The 19154-nt window shown below is 37.3% G+C and overlaps 1 protein-coding gene and 1 non-coding gene across 5 annotated transcripts in view; one reads left to right on the top strand and one right to left on the bottom strand.

Moving 5' to 3' along the window:
* mfsd4aa (major facilitator superfamily domain containing 4Aa) overlaps window positions 1-18097 on the top strand; it is a 36077-nt gene extending 17980 nt beyond the window's left edge. The window contains exons 4-11 of one of the 4 annotated variants that reach the window (XM_030135045.1): window positions 198-330; window positions 404-519; window positions 5266-5439; window positions 6437-6584; window positions 7662-7732; window positions 11091-11208; window positions 15282-15424; window positions 17644-18097. In XM_030135045.1, the coding sequence (XP_029990905.1) occupies window positions 198-330; window positions 404-519; window positions 5266-5439; window positions 6437-6584; window positions 7662-7732; window positions 11091-11208; window positions 15282-15394 (873 nt within the window). In that variant the 3' untranslated portion in view covers window positions 15395-15424; window positions 17644-18097. Of the gene's footprint in view, window positions 1-197; window positions 331-403; window positions 520-5265; window positions 5440-6436; window positions 6585-7661; window positions 7733-11090; window positions 11224-15281; window positions 15425-17643 lie in introns of all 4 variants that reach the window. The other 3 variants (XM_030135046.1, XM_030135048.1, XM_030135049.1) reach the window with 3 other exon arrangements.
* trnaf-gaa (transfer RNA phenylalanine (anticodon GAA)) lies at window positions 11394-11466 on the bottom strand. Its single transcript has one exon. It is a non-coding gene; the product is annotated as a tRNA-Phe (tRNA).
* Window positions 18098-19154: the final 1057 nt, after the last annotated feature.

The following is a 19154-nucleotide window of genomic DNA, read 5'->3' on the forward strand; positions in this document are numbered from 1 at the left end:
AAACACAATCATAACCTTCCACCTTAACAGCAGTGAAAAGGCTGTGTTTTCTTTGACTTGAGTTGGTTCCAACAGAGGATGAGATAAGACGGAGTGGACAGTCTCTAATTGAATCAGCTGACAGGAAGTGTTTGTCTTAACAAGGGCCTCTTTGTGTGTCTTTGTGTGTCTTTGTGTGTCTTTGTGTGTTTTGGCAGCTCCCTGTACCGGCAGCAGTGCTGGCGTTGTTGTACCATGAGCGTCTGCTGCCTTGCTCCAGGACCAGTCCGAGGTTGCTGGACAGAGACCCGGCGTCCGGTTCGAGTCCTGCTGCTGACTGTGGACCAGGTAGTGCAGACGTGGACACAGTCTGAACCACTGTGGTAGGATGTGAAGCTGAACCTCGGTGTCCTGGTCTGTGCAGGTCATGTGAGTCTGTTTAGATGTTGTAATCCTGAGAAGCTTCGTGGTCGTCCTCCTTCTTTCTTCATCATCCACGCTCTGGGCGGGGCCATCCTCTTCATCACTGATGGAATTATAGTGAGTTCTCCAAATGCAAACACACTCAGGCTACGTTTGGACGGTAAGGTCAGTGTGTCTTTTGGTAATTGGATTGTCTTTTCAGAAACAAAAGAAAAACTAGTGGTTAATTGATTTTTGTTTTAAAATAGAAGAATTAAAATTGAATTTCAAGGCGTTTTTCTTTTTCAGTGTCAAAACAGGTAAATCAAATTTAAATAACAGATTGATTTTTGAAAATCAATCAATTAACCACTAGTTTTTCTTTTGTTTCTGAAAAGAAAATCCAATTACCAAAAGATACACTGACCCAGTAACGATCTGAACCAAAAACACAAAAGTGGCGTTGTGTTCTCACTTTTAATTCCATGTTTAGACGTGCATTTTGGGGGAAAAATCTGCATGCAGACAGACACGCAAAAGTGTCCTATTTATGGATGTAGTGTGCACAGCAGGTGGCATCACCACCACCAAGACCAAACGTCTGTGTAGAACCTTTGTGCTTCTATTCCTGTTCTCTCCTACCACGGAATACAATCACAAAACAGGAAACAGAACATGGCGAAGCGAAATAAACAAAAACTGATCATTTTGTCTGGACAGCTGAGGAGGTGGAGTTACTACTGAACACCACATGAAGGTCCATCACAGGGAAATAATCCAACATGTTGTTTTCCTGTACTGGTGCGGGCCTGTGATGTAAATACTATACAACTAGAAAACGCAGTTTTGCGTTTTCAACCCTTTAGATCAGAGGTGTCAAACATGCGGCCCAGGGTCCAAATCCGGTCCCCCAAAGGGTCCAGTCTGGCCCCTGGGATGAATTTGTGAAATGCAAAAATTACATTGAAGATGTTAATCATTTTAGTTCAGGTTCCACATACAGACCAATTTAATCTCCAGTAGGTCAGATCAGTCAAATACTATCAGAATAATAACCTATAAATATTCACAACTCCAAATTTTTCTCTTTGTAAATGTAAACATTTTCATGTCATTTTACTGTATTTACACTAAAACAAATTATCATTTCACAAAAACACAAATAACCTGAACAAATATGAACATTTTGAAATGTCTGAAGTGCCAGTTTACCAATATTCTGCCTGTTATTAAATGTTTTATGTATTTGTTGATCCACTGTGATCTGTAAGTTGTAATGTACATGACCTTCCTACCAGTGATCAATAGGAACTATATTGATATCTCTAATCATTTCCATGTTATCAACCATCAAAATATGGCCCGTTATAAGTAAAGGCAAACGTTTAATTTTTCCAAAATACATCAAAATTTTAAAGATAATTTACAATTAAGATTTTAAGGATTAAGGCCTTAATTTAGGATAAATCACATTTAAGATGTCTCAAGGATCCACTGAGACCCTGTATTATGATTTTTTTTATATATATATCCTGTACTCTCCTCTAACTACGTATTTTAATATTTTTGTCTTTTTTGGTTTAAGCCCTTTGGTTTATTTGCTTTTATTTACATAACAAAGACTTAAAAAGCAAATGTAGCAATATCATTTTTTGTGTTTGTGGATTTTTAAAGAATTTATATGTCGGATTAAAGGATTAATTATCAATTTTTACGATAATTATGGCCTAAATTTAGGACAATCACATTTACAGGGTTTCTGCAGGTATCAGTAAATCTAATTTAATGCTTTTTAATGCCACTTAAAACAAATTTAAAGCCCCTGTCCAACTGCAGATACAGGTTTATGAATAGTTTTATGATGGTTTATCATCAGCAGGCTTTAACCAGGTTCTGAACAGTTCCTCCTCCAATCACTTCTGCTGAAACTTGCATTTTCCCATTGTTCCAACATTTGCTAATATTCCGTCCGCTCTTTCGCCACAGCATGAGCACGCTCACAGCACGTTACGTTCCATATTTAATTATTATTTTGAAGCAACTAATAACTTATTTATTCAACTAAATACCTTAAAATTGCTGGATATTGTACATATAAAAATATTAGAGATGATTTATAAAGTAAAAAATAATATTGTTCCAAATACCATTCAAGAGTTTTATAAATTAAGAGAGAGTAATTATGATTTAAGAGGTCTTTATATTTTTGAATGTATGAAAGTGAGGACAAATGTGAAGTCCACATGTATTTGGGTTGTGGGTGTGAAATTATGGGATGGACTTGATGAATTTAAGTAGTTCACTTCTCTGATAAAGTTTAAAAAATGTCTTAAGTATAAGATCATTCAGGAATATTAGATGTGTTTTTGTTGTTATTGATTGGTAACACTGTGTAGATCTCACCTGAGTATAAACCCCCAGAATAACAACAACCCCAACCCCCCCATAGTTTTGACGCAATTTATCAGTAAATACATGTTTCTTTGCTTCAAAAATTAAACGCATGGTGTCCAGCTGGGTGGACATTTTTGCAACTTCATGAAAAAAGGTTCATAAGAACATTTTCTTTTATTATTATTATTATTATTATTATTATTATTATTATTATTATTATTATTGTCATCCTCATCATCATTAATATTAAAATTATCATTATTATTAGTAATATATATTTTTTTTATTTTTTTTAACTTTATTTTTTAATGTTTTTTCTATTATTTATTTATTTAATTTATTAATCTTTTTTTTTTTTTAATTGGAAAATTTTCAGTCGCTTTGTTTTTTTCATGCCTAAAGAGGAATAAAAACACTCATGAAAAAATCTTGATTAAGGTTCTCATAATTCGTGCATGAAAGGGTTAATTTAATATAAGCGGTGTGTCAGGTGAAAAGGATCGGCAAAAGATAAGCTTCTGCTTCTGGCCTATTCCTTTTTTTTGGTTTTTGTATTTATGGTGGTTGTTGTACTGTGTGCGGTCAATACTGTACAAGCCAAAAATAAACCTTTCATTCATTCATTCATTCAAGCATCATGTGTATCAGCCATTAACAATAGCCAATTAAAGGGTTCCACCTGTCAATCATCACACTATACTTTCCAATCAAAATTATTAAATGTTTATATAATCAAAATAAATCATGAATAACAAGGCTTTTTTCCATCAAGTGTATTTAATTTTTTAATGCCTCTGGACATCCAATTGAATGCTTTTAATGCCATTTAAGGCCTTAATTTTTCACATCTACACTGGACAAAAATATAAACGCACCACTTTTGTTTTTGCTCCCATTTTTCATGAGCTGAACTCAAAGATCTAAAACTTTTTCTATGTACACAAAAGGCCTATTTCTCTCAAATATTGTTCATAAATTTGTCTAAATCTGTGTTAGTGAGCACTTCTCCTTTGTCCTTTGCTGAGATAATCCATCCACCTCACAGGTGTGGCTTACAAGACAACCCAGGCTCTTTTCATGGGTCGTTCCACGTTGGTGGAACGCTCTACCAAGTGCTACAAGAACAGAGTCATCCCTGCCTATCTTCAAGAAGCTCCTGAAGACCCAGCTCTTCCGAGAGCACCTCCTGTCCTAGCACTTTCAAACATTCCATTTTAAATATTCTAATAAGGTTTTTCCCAGGACAACCACAGATTCTTTCACGATTATCTCTGGACCTGCTGCGGTGGTCCGGCCTCTTCCCTACCCTCATCATCACCACTCACTTATCCTCAACCGCCTCCATGTGTCTCCCCCTACTCCCCCCTTCTCCCCCTCTCCCCCAGTCTCTATCTCTATCGCTCTCTCTTTTTCTCTTTCTTTACCCTCTCTCTTTAACCCCAACTGGTCCAGGCAGACGTCCATCCTCCAGGAGTCTGGGTCTGCTCCAGGTTTCTGCTGTTAAAGGGAAGTTTTTCCCTCCACTGTCACCAGTCACTAGTGTTTGCTCCTGGAGGATTCTGTTGGGTTTCTGTAGAATTGACTTAGAGTCTGGTTTTGACCAACTCTATATATAAAATGTCAAGAGATAACTTTCTTGTGATCTGGCGCTATATAAATAAAATTTGATTGATTGAGTGATTTAATTGGTTTTCCCCTGTAAGTCGCTTTGGAAAAAAGCGTCTGCCAAATGCGTAAACATAAACATAAACATAAACATATCAAGATGCTGATTAGACAGCAGGATTATTGCACAGGTGTGACTTAGGCTGGCCACAATAAAAGGCCACTCTAAAATGTGCACTTTTACTGTATTGGGTGGTCCAGGGGGGTCAGAAAACCAGTCAGTATTTGGTGTGACCACCATTTTCCTCGCACAGTCTTCTTCATGAATTCTCTGAAACAGCTTTGGAGATGGCTTATGGTAGAGAAATGAACATTCAGTTCACAGGCAAAAGCTCTGGTGCAGATTCCTGAAGTCAGCATGCCAATTTCATATTCCCTCAAAACTTGTGACATCTGTGGTATTGTGCTGTGTGATAAAACTGCACATTTTAGAGTGGCCTTTTATTGTGGCCAGCCTAAGGCACACCTGTGCAAAAATCCTGCTGTCTAATCAGCATCTTGATCTGCCACAGCTGTGAGGTGGATGGATTATCTCAGCAAAGAAGAAGTGTTCACTAACACAAATTTAGACAGATTTGTGAACAATATTTGAGAGAAATAAACCTTGTGTGTACACAGAAAAAGTTTTAGATCTTTGAGTTCAGCTCATGAAAAATGGGAGCAAAAACAAAAGTGGTGCGTTTATATTTTTGTTCAGTGTATTTAATGACTTAATGCCTTTTAATGACCAGCAGAAACCCTGATTTCAGAGATCTGCAGACACCCTGATAAAGAACATGTGCCACCTTCCTTCACCTTCCTTCACTTCTGTTTTCTGACCTCCAGGGCTCCTACGCCGGCTTCGTCTACACTTACGCCGTTTCCCCTCCTCTGCTCATGTCTCATAAAAGCGCCGGTTACCTGGACAGTATATTCTGGGCCTCCATCACCGCCGGCAGACTGGCGTTCATCTACCTGTCCTACAGATACAGCGCACCCAGACTACTCACCGTTAGCCTGGTATGAACACACATGTACTGCACAAATCTGACACATATGGATGCATGTTCTTCCAGAGCTAAACACATGCACAGCCCTGGTTATGCACAGCTGTTGTGTGTTGGTTTTAACCAAATATTTGAGCTGGGCGGGAATTCACTCTGCACAATTGTTTTACATCATACAGAGGAACTTTATTGTCTCAGTAGTGACACAGGCAGCAGGATGTTGACAGATTAATACCGTGACATCCAGGAGATAATAAGGCCACTGTCACAATATAACAGTGTTTATAAATGTTAGATGGAGTCTAGATAATACCCATAATACACATTTACAGCATACAGTTTGATGAAATGTCAGAATAACAAAAACAGTGCTAAAAACTCTGAGCTCTGCACCATGTATATTACTGAACACTGCCCTCTAGTGGTCAAATGCAAACAGCATTTAGGACATAGAACTTGATATTATTTTATGTGGAAATAAGTACAGTGACCCCTAACCCAGTGGTTTTAGACCTTGGGGTTCCCTGGAATTCAAATGGGGTTGCCTGAAATTTCTAGTAATTGATTAAAAAAAAAACAAAATTACTAATAATTTTACTCCAGTTGTGTGTTCCTCTTCACTTTTTGAATTTCTACCCTCTGGCAGACGCTTCCGGACACTAAAGGCCAGCACAAACCGTCTGAAAAACAGTTTTTATCCCAGGGCCATAATTGCACTGAATACTGCTGGACATTAATTAATTGTGTGGAATGCTGAATGTCGTCCAGAGTATATGATGTTTTATGTCTCTTTTAAACTTCTAGTAAAACTCTTTATGCTGCTTTTTAGATATTTATGCCATCAGGGTTTTCTTTTTATATTTTAGTTTTTATACTCTTTTATATACATTATTTCTACTTTCTTTTTTTTTTATGGCAACTAGGACGATTGCACTTTTTAATTTCGTTGTACCTGTACAATGACAATTCAATTCAATTCAATTCAATTCAATTCAATGGTGTTTCTTCAGGTGGGGGTGATCGTGGTGCAGTGTTTCTTGATGATCTTTTACCACAGTTGTGTGTTCCTCTTCATCGGTACCTGTGTGTTGGGCTTGTGTATCAGCAGTGTGTTCCCCTCCATGTTGGCCTTCACAGAGGACATATTAAATTATAAAGGCAAGTCGACACGTCACACATCTAACACACACTACATTCAACAAGTCTGTTTCTGTATTTCAACACGTGCATACATTCATGTGAAATTTCATTATAACACTGGGTTACAAAAAAATGTTTTTTGCAAGTTGTCTCGGTTTTTTCAACTGAATTCGGACCATTTTGCACCGCTAAATCCAAAAATGACATCTGTTTTTCTCAATCAGGTCAGGTTTTTTTTGCTAATTTGATTTTGAAAAATTTGATCTTCTCACAAAATTGATTACATTTTTGTGACTTTATCAGTTGATTTTTTATATAGTTCTCACCCAAAATAGGTTTTAAGAGAAAAAAAATCATTTTCTAACAGGATGTATTTATTATTTATTATGTATTCACCGCAGATGTAGCAGAATATGTCAGGCTTATTTTTGCAAGATCTTCTAGTCGAAGCCATTTCATTCACCTGTAATATTAAAAAAAACATTAATCATAAATTGGCAAAAGTCAAATCTTCAGAACTCGTTTATTGCAAGAAATATGAAAGAATTTTGTATCATATGATGTGAAAATGCCCATAAATGTAAGCAAAAATGTTCAAAAGCCAATATGTAGCATAGTTCAGAAAGTTGACCTGATTGAGCCAAATTAATGTGATTTTTGGATTCAGCACACCAAAATGATCCTAAATCAGCTCAAAAAACTGAAACAATAAATTTGTAATTGATTTAATTCAGTGTAATTGACACATACATTCTTGAGTGACCCTTGACCTTTGGCTAATCAGTTTATCCTTGAGTGTATTTAAAATGAAACTCCCTCATTTTGTTCGTATTGCATGATTAACCCATAAAGACCCAGTGCTACTTTTGTGGCAGCTCCAAAATGATTTTTCTCTCCGTTTAGAGGTTTAGTGGTTCAGAAGTTATTCAACATTTTACATCAGTCGATGATTTTGGTCGATCCTGGATGTTTGGGTCTTTGTGGGTTAATTACAGAAAATACTTGTTGCATAAAAACTGTGCACTGACCCTTTAAAGGTAAAACGGTCCTTATTTCTCATGTGTAAATGTTGACTCCTGGTGTGTGTGGTTCCAGGCTGTGCCACCACCGTCCTGGTGACCAGCGCCAGCACCGGAGAGATGATCCTGCAGCTGCTCGTCGGATCTGTAAGAAAACTCACATCACTGTTAACAAACATCATGATAGTTTAGAATAACTGTTCTGTTTTCCACTGTGTGTTTTCTCATTCATGTCTGGGTCTATTGCATGGCTTTAACATAACCCTAACCCAGAGGTCGAGTTAACCGAAAATATTCTGTCATTGATGGATTTTTTTTTTTTAAATGACGGAAAATTCTGAAGGCCGTCCGTCATTTTGACAGATACTGAGGGTAATCTACCAAAGAAAGTTTTCACACAACACTGAACAGAACCTGCTGCAGGATCGCTGGTCTGTCTGTCAACAAGGCATCAAACAGTCCATAACAGCATCCTACCTGCACAGAACCAACATCCTACCAGTATAGAACCAACATCCTACCTGCATAGAACCAACATCCTACCTGTATAGAACCAACATCCTACCTGTATAGAACCAACATCCTACCTGCATAGAACCAACATCCTACCTGCATAGAACCAACATCCTACCTGCATAGAACCAACATCCTACCTGTATAGAACCAACATCCTACCTGCATAGAACCAACATCCTACCTGTATAGAACCAACATCCTACCTGCATAGAACCAACATCCTACCTGTATAGAACCAACATCCTACCTGCATAGAACCAACATCCTACCTGCATAGAACCAACATCCTACCTGTATAGAACCAACATCCTACCTGCATAGAACCAACATCCTACCTGTATAGAACCAACATCCTACCTGCATAGAACCAACATCCTACCTGTATAGAACCAACATCCTACCTGCATAGAACCAACATCCTACCTGCATAGAACCAACATCCTACCTGCATAGAACCAACATCCTACCTGTATAGAACCAACATCCTACCTGCATAGAACCAACATCCTACCTGTATAGAACCAACATCCTACCTGCATAGAACCAACATCCTACCTGTATAGAACCAACATCCTACCTGCATAGAACCAACACCCTACCTGTATAGAACCAACATCCTACCTGCATAGAACCAACATCCTACCTGTATAGAACCAACATCCTACCTGCATAGAACCAACACCCTACCTGTATAGAACCAACATCCTACCTGCATAGAACCACCAACACCTTCATAGAACCAACATCCTACCAGTATAGAACCAACAACACATGCATAGAACCAACATCCTACCAGTATAGAACCAACAACACATGCATAGAACCAACATCCTACCTGCATAGAACCAACATCCTACCTGTATAGAACCAACAACACCTGCATAGAACCAACATCCTACCTATATAGAACCAACAGCACCTGCATAGAACCGACATCCTACCTGTATAGAACCAACAACACCTGCATAGAACCAACATTCTACCTGTATAGAACCAACAACACCTGCATAGAACCAACATCCTACCTGCATAGAACCAACATCCTACCTATATAGAACCAACAGCACCTGTATAGAACCAACATTCTACCTGTATAGAACCAACAACACCTGCATAGAACCAACATCCTACCTGTATAGAACCAACATCCTACCTGTATAGAACCAACATCCTACCTGTATAGAACCAACATCCTACCTGCATAGAACCAACAACACCTGCATAGAACCAACATCCTACCTGTATAGAACCAACATCCTACCTGTATAGAACCAACATCCTACCTGCATAGAACCAACAACACCTGCATAGAACCAACATCCTACCTGTATAGAACCAACATCCTACCTGTATAGAACCAACATCCTACCTGCATAGAACCAACAACACCTGCATAGAACCAACATCCTACCTGTATAGAACCAACAACCCCACTGTTCACAACTGCACTGAATACAACAGCAGTACTGCAGTCACATGACTCACCGTTAGTCCACCTGTAGTAGACCCTGTCCAGTTAGTCCACCTGTAGTAGACCCTGTCCAGTTAGTCCACCTGTAGTAGACCCTGTCCAGTTAGTCCACCTGTAGTAGACCCTCTGTCCAGTTGGTGTCAGTGTTCATATTAATGAGTCAGTGTCCAGTCTTGTGTCGTTGTTTAGCTAACTTTAGCCAAAATTCGATGCTACTTTGCTAGTGCAAACTGTGCAGACAGCTGAGTCTCCTTAGTTCTTTTAAAGCCCAGTAAATGTGATGGCACTGATAAACACAGTGAAAATAGAGGGACTGATGTGGTGAAGTATGACGGACAAGCAAGGAATACACCAGTTCTTCTTTCATTTGGTGTGTTATATGTACGCATGTTCTACCTTTCATGTGTTATTTGATGGCATGTCCATTCGTGCCCAGATCTGTGCTTCACAGAACCTGAACCCTAACCCTCAGTTCATGGGATCTGACACTGAGTGAACAAACACAAGGAAAGCTTAGAATGTCTACAGAGAACACACCAGTTAAAAGTGGTGTATATAATTATGCGAGTCGTGATATCACGTTGGTTTATCAGCCAGCAGCAACTACAGCTGCTGCATCACTGAGATGTTTTTGAACATTAAATACGACTAAATATATTTCATTATCATTAAAAAATAAAAATGTGAAATGACGGATAATAATGTTATGACGGAATTTTTACAACCCTGTCCGTCAAAATGACGGACAATAAAAATGTCTAGCACAACCTCTGCCCTAAACCTAACCCTACACCTAACCCTAAACCCAACCCTAACTCTAAACCTAAACCTAACCCTAAACCAACACCTAACCCTAACCATAAACCTAACCCTAACCGTAAATCTAACCCCAACCCTAAGTTAACTCTAACCCTAAACCCAACCCTAACTCTAACTCTAACCCTAACTCTAAACCTAACCCTAAACCCAACCCTAACTCTAACCCTAACTCTAAACCTAAACCTAACCATAAACCTACACCTAACCATAAACCTAACCCCAACCCTAAATTAACTCTAACCCTAAACCCAACCCTAACTCTAACTCTAACCCTAACCCTAAACCTAACCCTAAACCCAACCCTAACCCTACACCTAACCCTACACCTAACCCTAACCATAAACCTAACCCAACCCTAAATTAACTCTAACCCTAACTCTAAACCTAAACCTAATCCTAAACCTAACCCTAAACCCAACCCTAACCCAACCCTAACCCTAAACCTAACCCTACACCTAACCTGAACCCTTACCAGTAATCGTGTGGTATTTGACGCGACATGAACATACACGCGGAATATTTATAATGCGTAGAGATAACGCGCTAATTAAAAGTGGCGTGTATATTTATGTGATTCATGATATCACGTTGTTTTTTCAGTTGTATGGATCATTTCTTTCCTGCTGCTTTATTAGACTTGAACTGTAACCCCCAATAATTTCCCCCTGGGTTTACTCAAGTATTCTGGTGTTCCTTCAGGTGATCCACAGTCAGGGCAGTTACGCCTTCCTGCTGTGCTGTACGATAGCGTCCTTCATCGGTTTGTGTCTGTTCCTGCTCCTGCTCTATGTCCAGTATCTCCACAGAAAATCTACAGGTAAACAAATATCAGGTAAAGACGAACAGACTCCAGGTTCATGTGGTGGTGGGACCGCATGATGACACTGCACGACATGCATGGTTGAGCCTTTACGGACAGTTGGTAGTGTGTAGTGGAAGTACTCAGCTGCATGAGGGGGATTTCTGGGTGAGTAGTTCATGACCAAAAGCCAAACCTACAAATGCCGAAACCCGGGATTGAACCAGGGACCTTTAGATCTTCAGTCTAACGCTCTCCCAACTGAGCTATTTCGGCTTGTGTAAATCACCGTGATGGCACCAGTCACAGACAAAATACAGTAAAATTCAACATATTACAGGAGGTCTAACCCTTTCATGCATTAATTTTGAGAACCTTAGTTGAGATTTTTTTTTTCCTGAGTGTTTTTATTCCTCTTTAGGCATGAAAAAAACAATGTGATTGAATTTTATTTATGAACATATTTTTCATGGAGTTACAAAAATGTCCACTCAGTTGGACACCGTGTGTTTAATTTTTGAAGCAAAAAAACAAAAAACGTGTATTTAAAACCCATCATCAGAAAGTGGAAAACTATGAAATAAAAAAAAAAAAAAAATCATGCAGCTAATCTGATATTTTCCAACATTTTAACATACTCTAATACTACTTATCACTCACTTCATGGAGAAAATATGCAAAAAAAAATTTTTTTTTGATTGAGAAAACTTTTAAATTACAGTCTAATAACAATTAACAATTTATTTACACTAAAACATGTTAGTGCAGATCAGTTTTATCAAGAACAGCAAAGTTACAGTAATGGTATGAATTGCAGGGTATGTGATGGTGCTGTGTTGGATGATATGAAGCTAAAACATCAAAACCCATGAATATACAGGGTGGGGAAGCAAAATTTACAATATTTTGAGGCAGGGATTGAAAGACAGTGTATGACCAATTAGTTTATTGAAAGTCATGAGAATTTAAATCTTCAAATCATATTTTACTGCATTTCTAACGGTCTTGTTGTCTACCTCAAGTTCAATTGCCATTTTTCTCATGGATTTGGTTGGATCCTTTAGGATTTTGGATTTGAGAGCTTTAATAAAAGCTTTGGTACGTTTTTTGTTGCTTCCTCCACTTCCAGACTTTCTGGTCATAGTTTTGCTCATAGTCATTCTCTTCTTTCCATTATAAACAGTCTTTATGGACACTCCAACTATTTTTGAAATCTCCTTTGGTGTGACGAGTGCATTCAGCAAATCACACACTCTTTGACGTTTGCTTTCCTGATTACTCATATGGGCAAAAGTTTCTGAAAAGGTATGGATAATAGTGTTAGGTATGATTATGACATCAATATATGTTTGGTTTCAAAACAATTGACATAGTGCCTGCTGAGAAAAAACAACTAAATGTTCATTGTAAATTTTGCTTCCCCACCCTGTACAAGAGAACAGCTGAAGAAGAACTGTCCACTGGAGTGACCAGTATGCATGAAAGGGTTAATTTATTGTGAAATAACAAAGTACTGTTAGGGACTATCTGATAGCATTTAGCATGTATTAGCATGCTAATGGTTTATCCACATACAGTCTGTACAGTGGTAATGTATGAGAGCAGGTTCACACTGAGCACTTAATAAAAACGATAAACAGCGGGTATATCAGGGATAATTTTGGACTGATAAGAACTGATAGAACTGGTACCAACTGAAGGACAGAATGACCCACTGGAGTCTCTTTATCTTGCGCACACATTCCACAATTACATAACACATACATGCATTTTCCTTGCCCCAAACCCCAATATCACATCTGCTGTCTGCCTTTAACCTTCACCCTTGTCCCCCAAATTCCTTTCAAATCCATGAAAAAATTCCAGCATGTGTACTGTGTGAAAACTGTATGATGTCTTATACTTGTGCTTTGCATTATCTTGCGTTCTTCACGGCAAATTGCAGAGAAAAGGGTTCTATGGTAGCGCAGCAGTTGCAGCGGCCCGATGTCCCTAATCATCGATCAAAATCTCGTTTGATACTCTGTGCTGTCAAATGACAATAAAGAAATCTGTAATCTGTCATTTTACCGGTGTCAAACCACCAAGAGGTAAGGACAACTCCTCTGATCAAGAACAGAATTTAAAATAATCTAAGAATAAAAGCATTTATAGATGGATTAAAATAAAATACAAATAAAATAAGATGACAAGATAAAAGCTGATAATATACACTATATTTGGACTCTCTTATATAGCTGTAAAATAGTAAGTTGTAATTGAAAATTGTACCTAATAAATAGTTGGTTTACATAATTTTCACTTTTTCATTATTTTATATTATTTTATATCATTTTAACTTTTATTAAGGTCATAGGGGAGAACTGGGTAACGTGAGCCACTTCCGAGATGTAAGAGACTCTAGATTTAATTAAATATTCATCATGTTTTCACCAGAGGAAATGGATCACCATTCGTACACTGCTAAAAAAACACTTTAATCTAAGGGCCTTTTGTGTTTCTGTGTGGACATCATAGGTGAGTGTAAATTGCAGTAAATCAGTTGATATCGCTGCATATCACACACAAAGCCTTACGGTCAGGCAAATATAGGGTCACAAAAATACAGTCTTGTGACCCAGTGTTAAGGTCTGAAAGCAATTTAAATAAACTAAGTAACTTATTGGTTAAAAAAAAAAAAAAAGGAAAAAAAAAAAAGCAGAAAAATAGGTTCAGAAATAGCTACAAGTACTGATCATAAGGGATGGATGGCAAATCATGTACAGCTGTTCAGATCAAGGTTCTAATAGTTTTGGATTTTTCATTCTAGTTTAGTTTTATTTAGTTTTGACTTTTTTTCCTCATACAGTTAGTTGTAATTAGTTTTTAGAGCAGGTTTGATAGTTTTTATTAGTTTTTGTTATTTTCTAAATGCTTAGTTTTCATTTAGTTTTAGTTTAGTCGTCTCTTTTCTCTTCTTCTCTGTCGTCGTATTCAAATAAATCCCAGACAGGACTCTGCTGCTTTCTCCCAACTTTAGTCTCCATGTTTCCAGGTAGAGTGGGGACCAGAAGACGACTGGAAACCACAAGTGAACACAAGTGACGGACCCTTAAATATCATATGATGTCAGCAGAGAAAATTGCATGAGGGAAATAAATCGATTTCGTATCAATCTGACATTGACAAAGATGAAAACGAAGGGAATTTTATCCATAATTTTTATCTGTATTAGTTAGTTTTGTAAACACACAATACAGTTTCAGTTAATCATTTTTTTTCTTTTAATTATAGTTTTTATGTATTTCAGTTCACGGAAATGTTTTTACAATTCTAGTTTTCGTCATTTCGTCAGTTTTCGTTAACGATAATAACCTTGGTTCAGATACAAATGATAGATTTACACACTGGTTCACCTTACCCCATTCTCCCCTACATAATAATATGATGAACAGACACCATTTTAATAAATAAATGAATAGAAAAAAATTATAAGGATGTAAGAGTCACTGATTAAACACCAGCTCATTCATAGATAATTATTAGCAGAGGCCAGGTTCATTTTTTTAGGCCATTATGTATGTTTAACTTGTAAACAAATAGAACTGAACGCAGCAGAAACTAGGTCAAAGTTCACAGTTACTGCGTCTTGGTGTTTTCATGGGTATAAATCAGGGTTGTACAAAATTCAGAACTGGTTATATTTTAGAAAGTATCTTTAAAACCCTTGCATGTTGTGAAGCTGAGTTGGTTTTATTCTTTTTTTTATTCTTTTATTTGGGTTTTATTTATTCTTCTGTACAGCACTTTTTTCTTTTTTGTACAGTTTCTATGTCTTTAAATCTACTTCTGCATTTTATTCTTCTATTTTGGTTTTAATTATTTTTCTTGTACAGCACTTTGGTCCACTGCAGTTGTTTTAAAGTGCTTTACAAATAAAGTTGGGTTGGATTGGATTGGATTGGATTGAATTGGATTGGATTGGATTGGACTGGATTGGATGTTCTGAAGCGGTCGTGGGTGTGGGTGGACGCCTCCTGTGAATGCAGTCTAAATGTGAGCCATAAATTGTGAGCAGTAACGTCCTATTTCTCTCTAAACTGTTTCACCAGTGCTTGTGTCATCTCCTCCGCTGTCAGGGAACAAATCTCACCCAGTCTCGCGGCCTCGTCTCATGAGAGTAAACAAAGCTTTAGGCCGCTGCCGAGACTTAGGTGTGATATAAACATGTAACTGGAGACAGAACGGGACGGAGGTGAGGTCCAGGTCGGGCTTTTATGGGGTGGGGTCGGGGGGTGGGGTGTCCAGAGAGGTTTTTGCTGGAAAACTTTTGGAAAAAGGTTGAATGGTTTTTAAAAGTCAAACAGAAGAAAATGTGAATGACACACTGAGTTACAGAACCAGAAAGAAATGAGAAACTACTCACTCTGTTTTTGAGGTGTTAGAAAATATCGGTTCTGCAATATATCGCGATATTTCATTTTCCAATACTGTATCAATATTTAAAAGTGCTGTATCGATATTTTTTGGTATTTATTCAAATGCAGATATTGTGGAGGTTCAGTTTTGTTTTTTTGTTTTTCTTTTTCGTTTATATTTTACTATTATTTAACACTCTTTTATTAAATAATGTTAGTCCCTTTGTTGGGATTGAACTCAAATACTGTTCTGATGTTAGGTGTGAACTAACAGAATCTGAACATTTGAACAGGATCTGAAACTGGAATGTCTGTAAAACAGAATTTCAGTTTGAACACATGACTATAATCTCAGAATTCTGAGGTTATAGTCAGAATTCTGACTTTTTAAAAAAAAAAATTTGTATTATTGTTTTGAGAATAATGTCAGAATTCTGAGAAAAAAAAGTCTGAATTCCAACTTTTTTCTCAGAATAATAATAAAAAAAATATATATTGGACCTTAATTTTTATTTTTTTTTCCAGTGGCATTGATCCTCTTCCATATTAATCTCATAAACATACATTATTTTAGTTAAATGTTTGTTTTTTTTTTAAATATGACTTTATTCTCATGATATTATGGCTTTGTTTGCAAAATATTATGACTTCATTCTTGTAAAATTATGACTCTTTTTGTATTTGACTTTATTCTTGTAAAATTATGGGTTTTATCTCAATATTTTATGACTTTAATCTTGTAGTGACAGTGTTTTTATTTTCTAATGTGGCCCTAATACGCTGTCATAATATGTAGCTCCTTTCATTCAACAATTTATTCTACTATAAAAGTATGACATTATTTTCGTAAAATTATGAGGTTTTTTTAAAGTATGACTTAATTCTCATAATATTATGGCTTTATTTGGGGGGCGGCCATGGCTCAGTTGGTAGAGTGGGTCGTCCAATAACCGAAGGGTTGGCGGTTCGAATCCCGCTCTGTCCTAGTCAGTCCGTTGTGTCCTTGGGCAAGACACTTCACCCTCCTTGCCTCCAGTGCCACCCACACTGGTGTATGAATGTTCGGTGGTGGTCGGAGGGGCCGTAGGCGCAAAATGGCAGCCACGCTTCTGTCAGTCTGGCCCAGGGCAACTGTGGATACAGATGTAGTTTACCACCACCAGAGGGAGAATGTGAGCGCGAATGAATAATGGGTCAATAATGTAAAGCGCTTTGGGTGTCTAGAAAGGCGCTATATAAATCCAATCCATTATTATTATTTGCAAAATGTTACGACTTTAATCTCATAAAAGTACATTATTTTCATTTAAAAAAATTTTTTTAAACTGTGACTTAATTATCATAATATTATGGCTTTATTTGCAAAATATTATGACTTTAATCTCATAAAAGTACATTATTTTCATTAAATTATGAGGTTTTTTTTTTAAAACTACAACTTTATTCTCATAACATTATACTTTATTTGCAAAATGTTATGACTTTAATCTCAAAAAAAGTACATTAATTTTGTTAAATTATGAGTTTTCTTAAAACTGCGACTTTATTTTCATAATGTTTTGGCTTTATTTGCAAAATATTATGAATATTCTCATAAAATTATGACTCTTCTTGTCTTCGACTTTATTCTCATAAAATTACGGGTTTTATATCGATATTTTGCGACTTTATTCTCGTAGTGGCAAGTCTTTTTATTTTCTAATGTGGCATTAATACACCGTCATAGTATGTAGCTGCTTCCATTCAACAATTTATCCTAATACTAAACAGATTTAAAGTAATAGGTCTTTAATGAAATTTTTCTGTCATCATCAGTGTGCACCCGTTAAACCTCTGATATAAAATCCTTAAAAGATGAAGTGAGCAGCAAATATTTTATCACAAAGTCAATATGTCTTACCTGCATTAAGAATCCATCAGGAGCTGAGACTGAAGTTCAGAACAACAGAGCACCACTTGGTAAAATCAGGATATTCATTTCATGTGTAAATATTCAAGCTGTTGGTCTTGTTATTGGATGACCTGCATGTCATCGTGTTCCTCCTCCTTCCTTCAGATCTCCCAGATTCTTCAAAGAGCGTGGATATGAAAGAGGGGCCGAAGTGACCAGGGTCTGGATCTGAGGGACGAAGGGACGGGGGCTGATGCAGGACAACAGGACAAACCTCAGGAATCCCAGACTTTCCTTCATCTTTTCCCACGGTGGAGGTGGAGGGACAGCGGTCTGCACTCGCCCTGTGAATGAGAATGAACATGTATCTGCTCAAGCCTGGTGATCAAACAGCGGCTGATTGGATGGACTCGAATACAGTATCTGCAACACAATCAACATGATCTGTCAAACCTCATTATTCTGCACCTTAATGCTTATCAGTGTGAACATGCACATGAGGTTTGTGCAGCTTCACTCATTAAGATCCATAAAAAAAACCCAAAATAATCTACTGATGTAAAATATTTAACAACTGTTGATCCATTAATTCTATCAATCCATGTAAATAATTGGTGTAAAATACAGTTCTTTGTCTTTTCATGGTCATCAGATATGACCCATTTGGATGTTCAGAGGCTCCGTAGTTACCATGGAAACACCGTCATCTTCTACAACACTGATTCACCAGTAAAACCCATGGAGTTGGATCAATGACAGTGCATGGACACACTGGGTTTATGTTCAGTTTATGACAGATTTTACTGAAAAAGTCACTCTTTTCTTCAGTTTTCTCTGTTTCTGATTTAATGACCCTCAACTTTAATCTGAGTTTTGATGAACATCTACATGATCATTGAATTCAATACAAGAAAATACATGATTTTTACTGAAACAATGTAAAACCCAGAGGATAATATTATAATAAATGGGTATAAATCACTTCAGAAAGCATAAATTTAGGGGAAAATACATATGGGAACTGCCACAAAAGAAACTATGTGTCTTTATGGGTTAATTGAATTTTTTTTTTAGTCTTGCAGCCGTTGGAGAGGGGACAAATTTCTCTGTTCTCTGTGCTGTCGGGCTTCAGACAGACATTGTCCCACGGCCCTGTGTGTAGATAGTAGAAAGGCAGACACTTCAACAACAGAGCTAATACTGTAGGATACTGATGATAACAACTAACATTATTGCACGTTAGTTCATTAGATCTGCTTTTGGTTCCAGTCTATTTGAGTTTGGATGGCATGCTGGGGGAAACATGTTAAAAACATACACAGCTAGCTGCTAGTTAGCTGTATCTGTCCTTTACCATTATGAGATCCATTCCTCTGCCCTGAGTGCAGTACAAGGACTGGATAATCTGACCTGAGACTAAGAACTGGGATCACCCAGACTTTAGTCTGCTTTTAGATCACACCTGTGTATGGGGACACTCCATTTAGAACAGAATGGGACAGATCGTGTGCTTTAAACTCCGGTAGACTGGAGGATTTTGCTTGATCCATAAACACATCAGGAGGGAGAAGGTATGGGTCGGTAACTAGTAGGCCTGTAATGGTACACAAAATTTTCGGTTTGGTATGTTTTTGGTTTTGAAAGTCACAGTTCGTTTTTTTTTTTTTCGGTTCGGT

The sequence above is a fragment of the Sphaeramia orbicularis genome, chromosome 5 (assembly GCF_902148855.1).
Source record: "Sphaeramia orbicularis chromosome 5, fSphaOr1.1, whole genome shotgun sequence".
NCBI lineage: Eukaryota > Metazoa > Chordata > Actinopteri > Kurtiformes > Apogonidae > Sphaeramia > Sphaeramia orbicularis.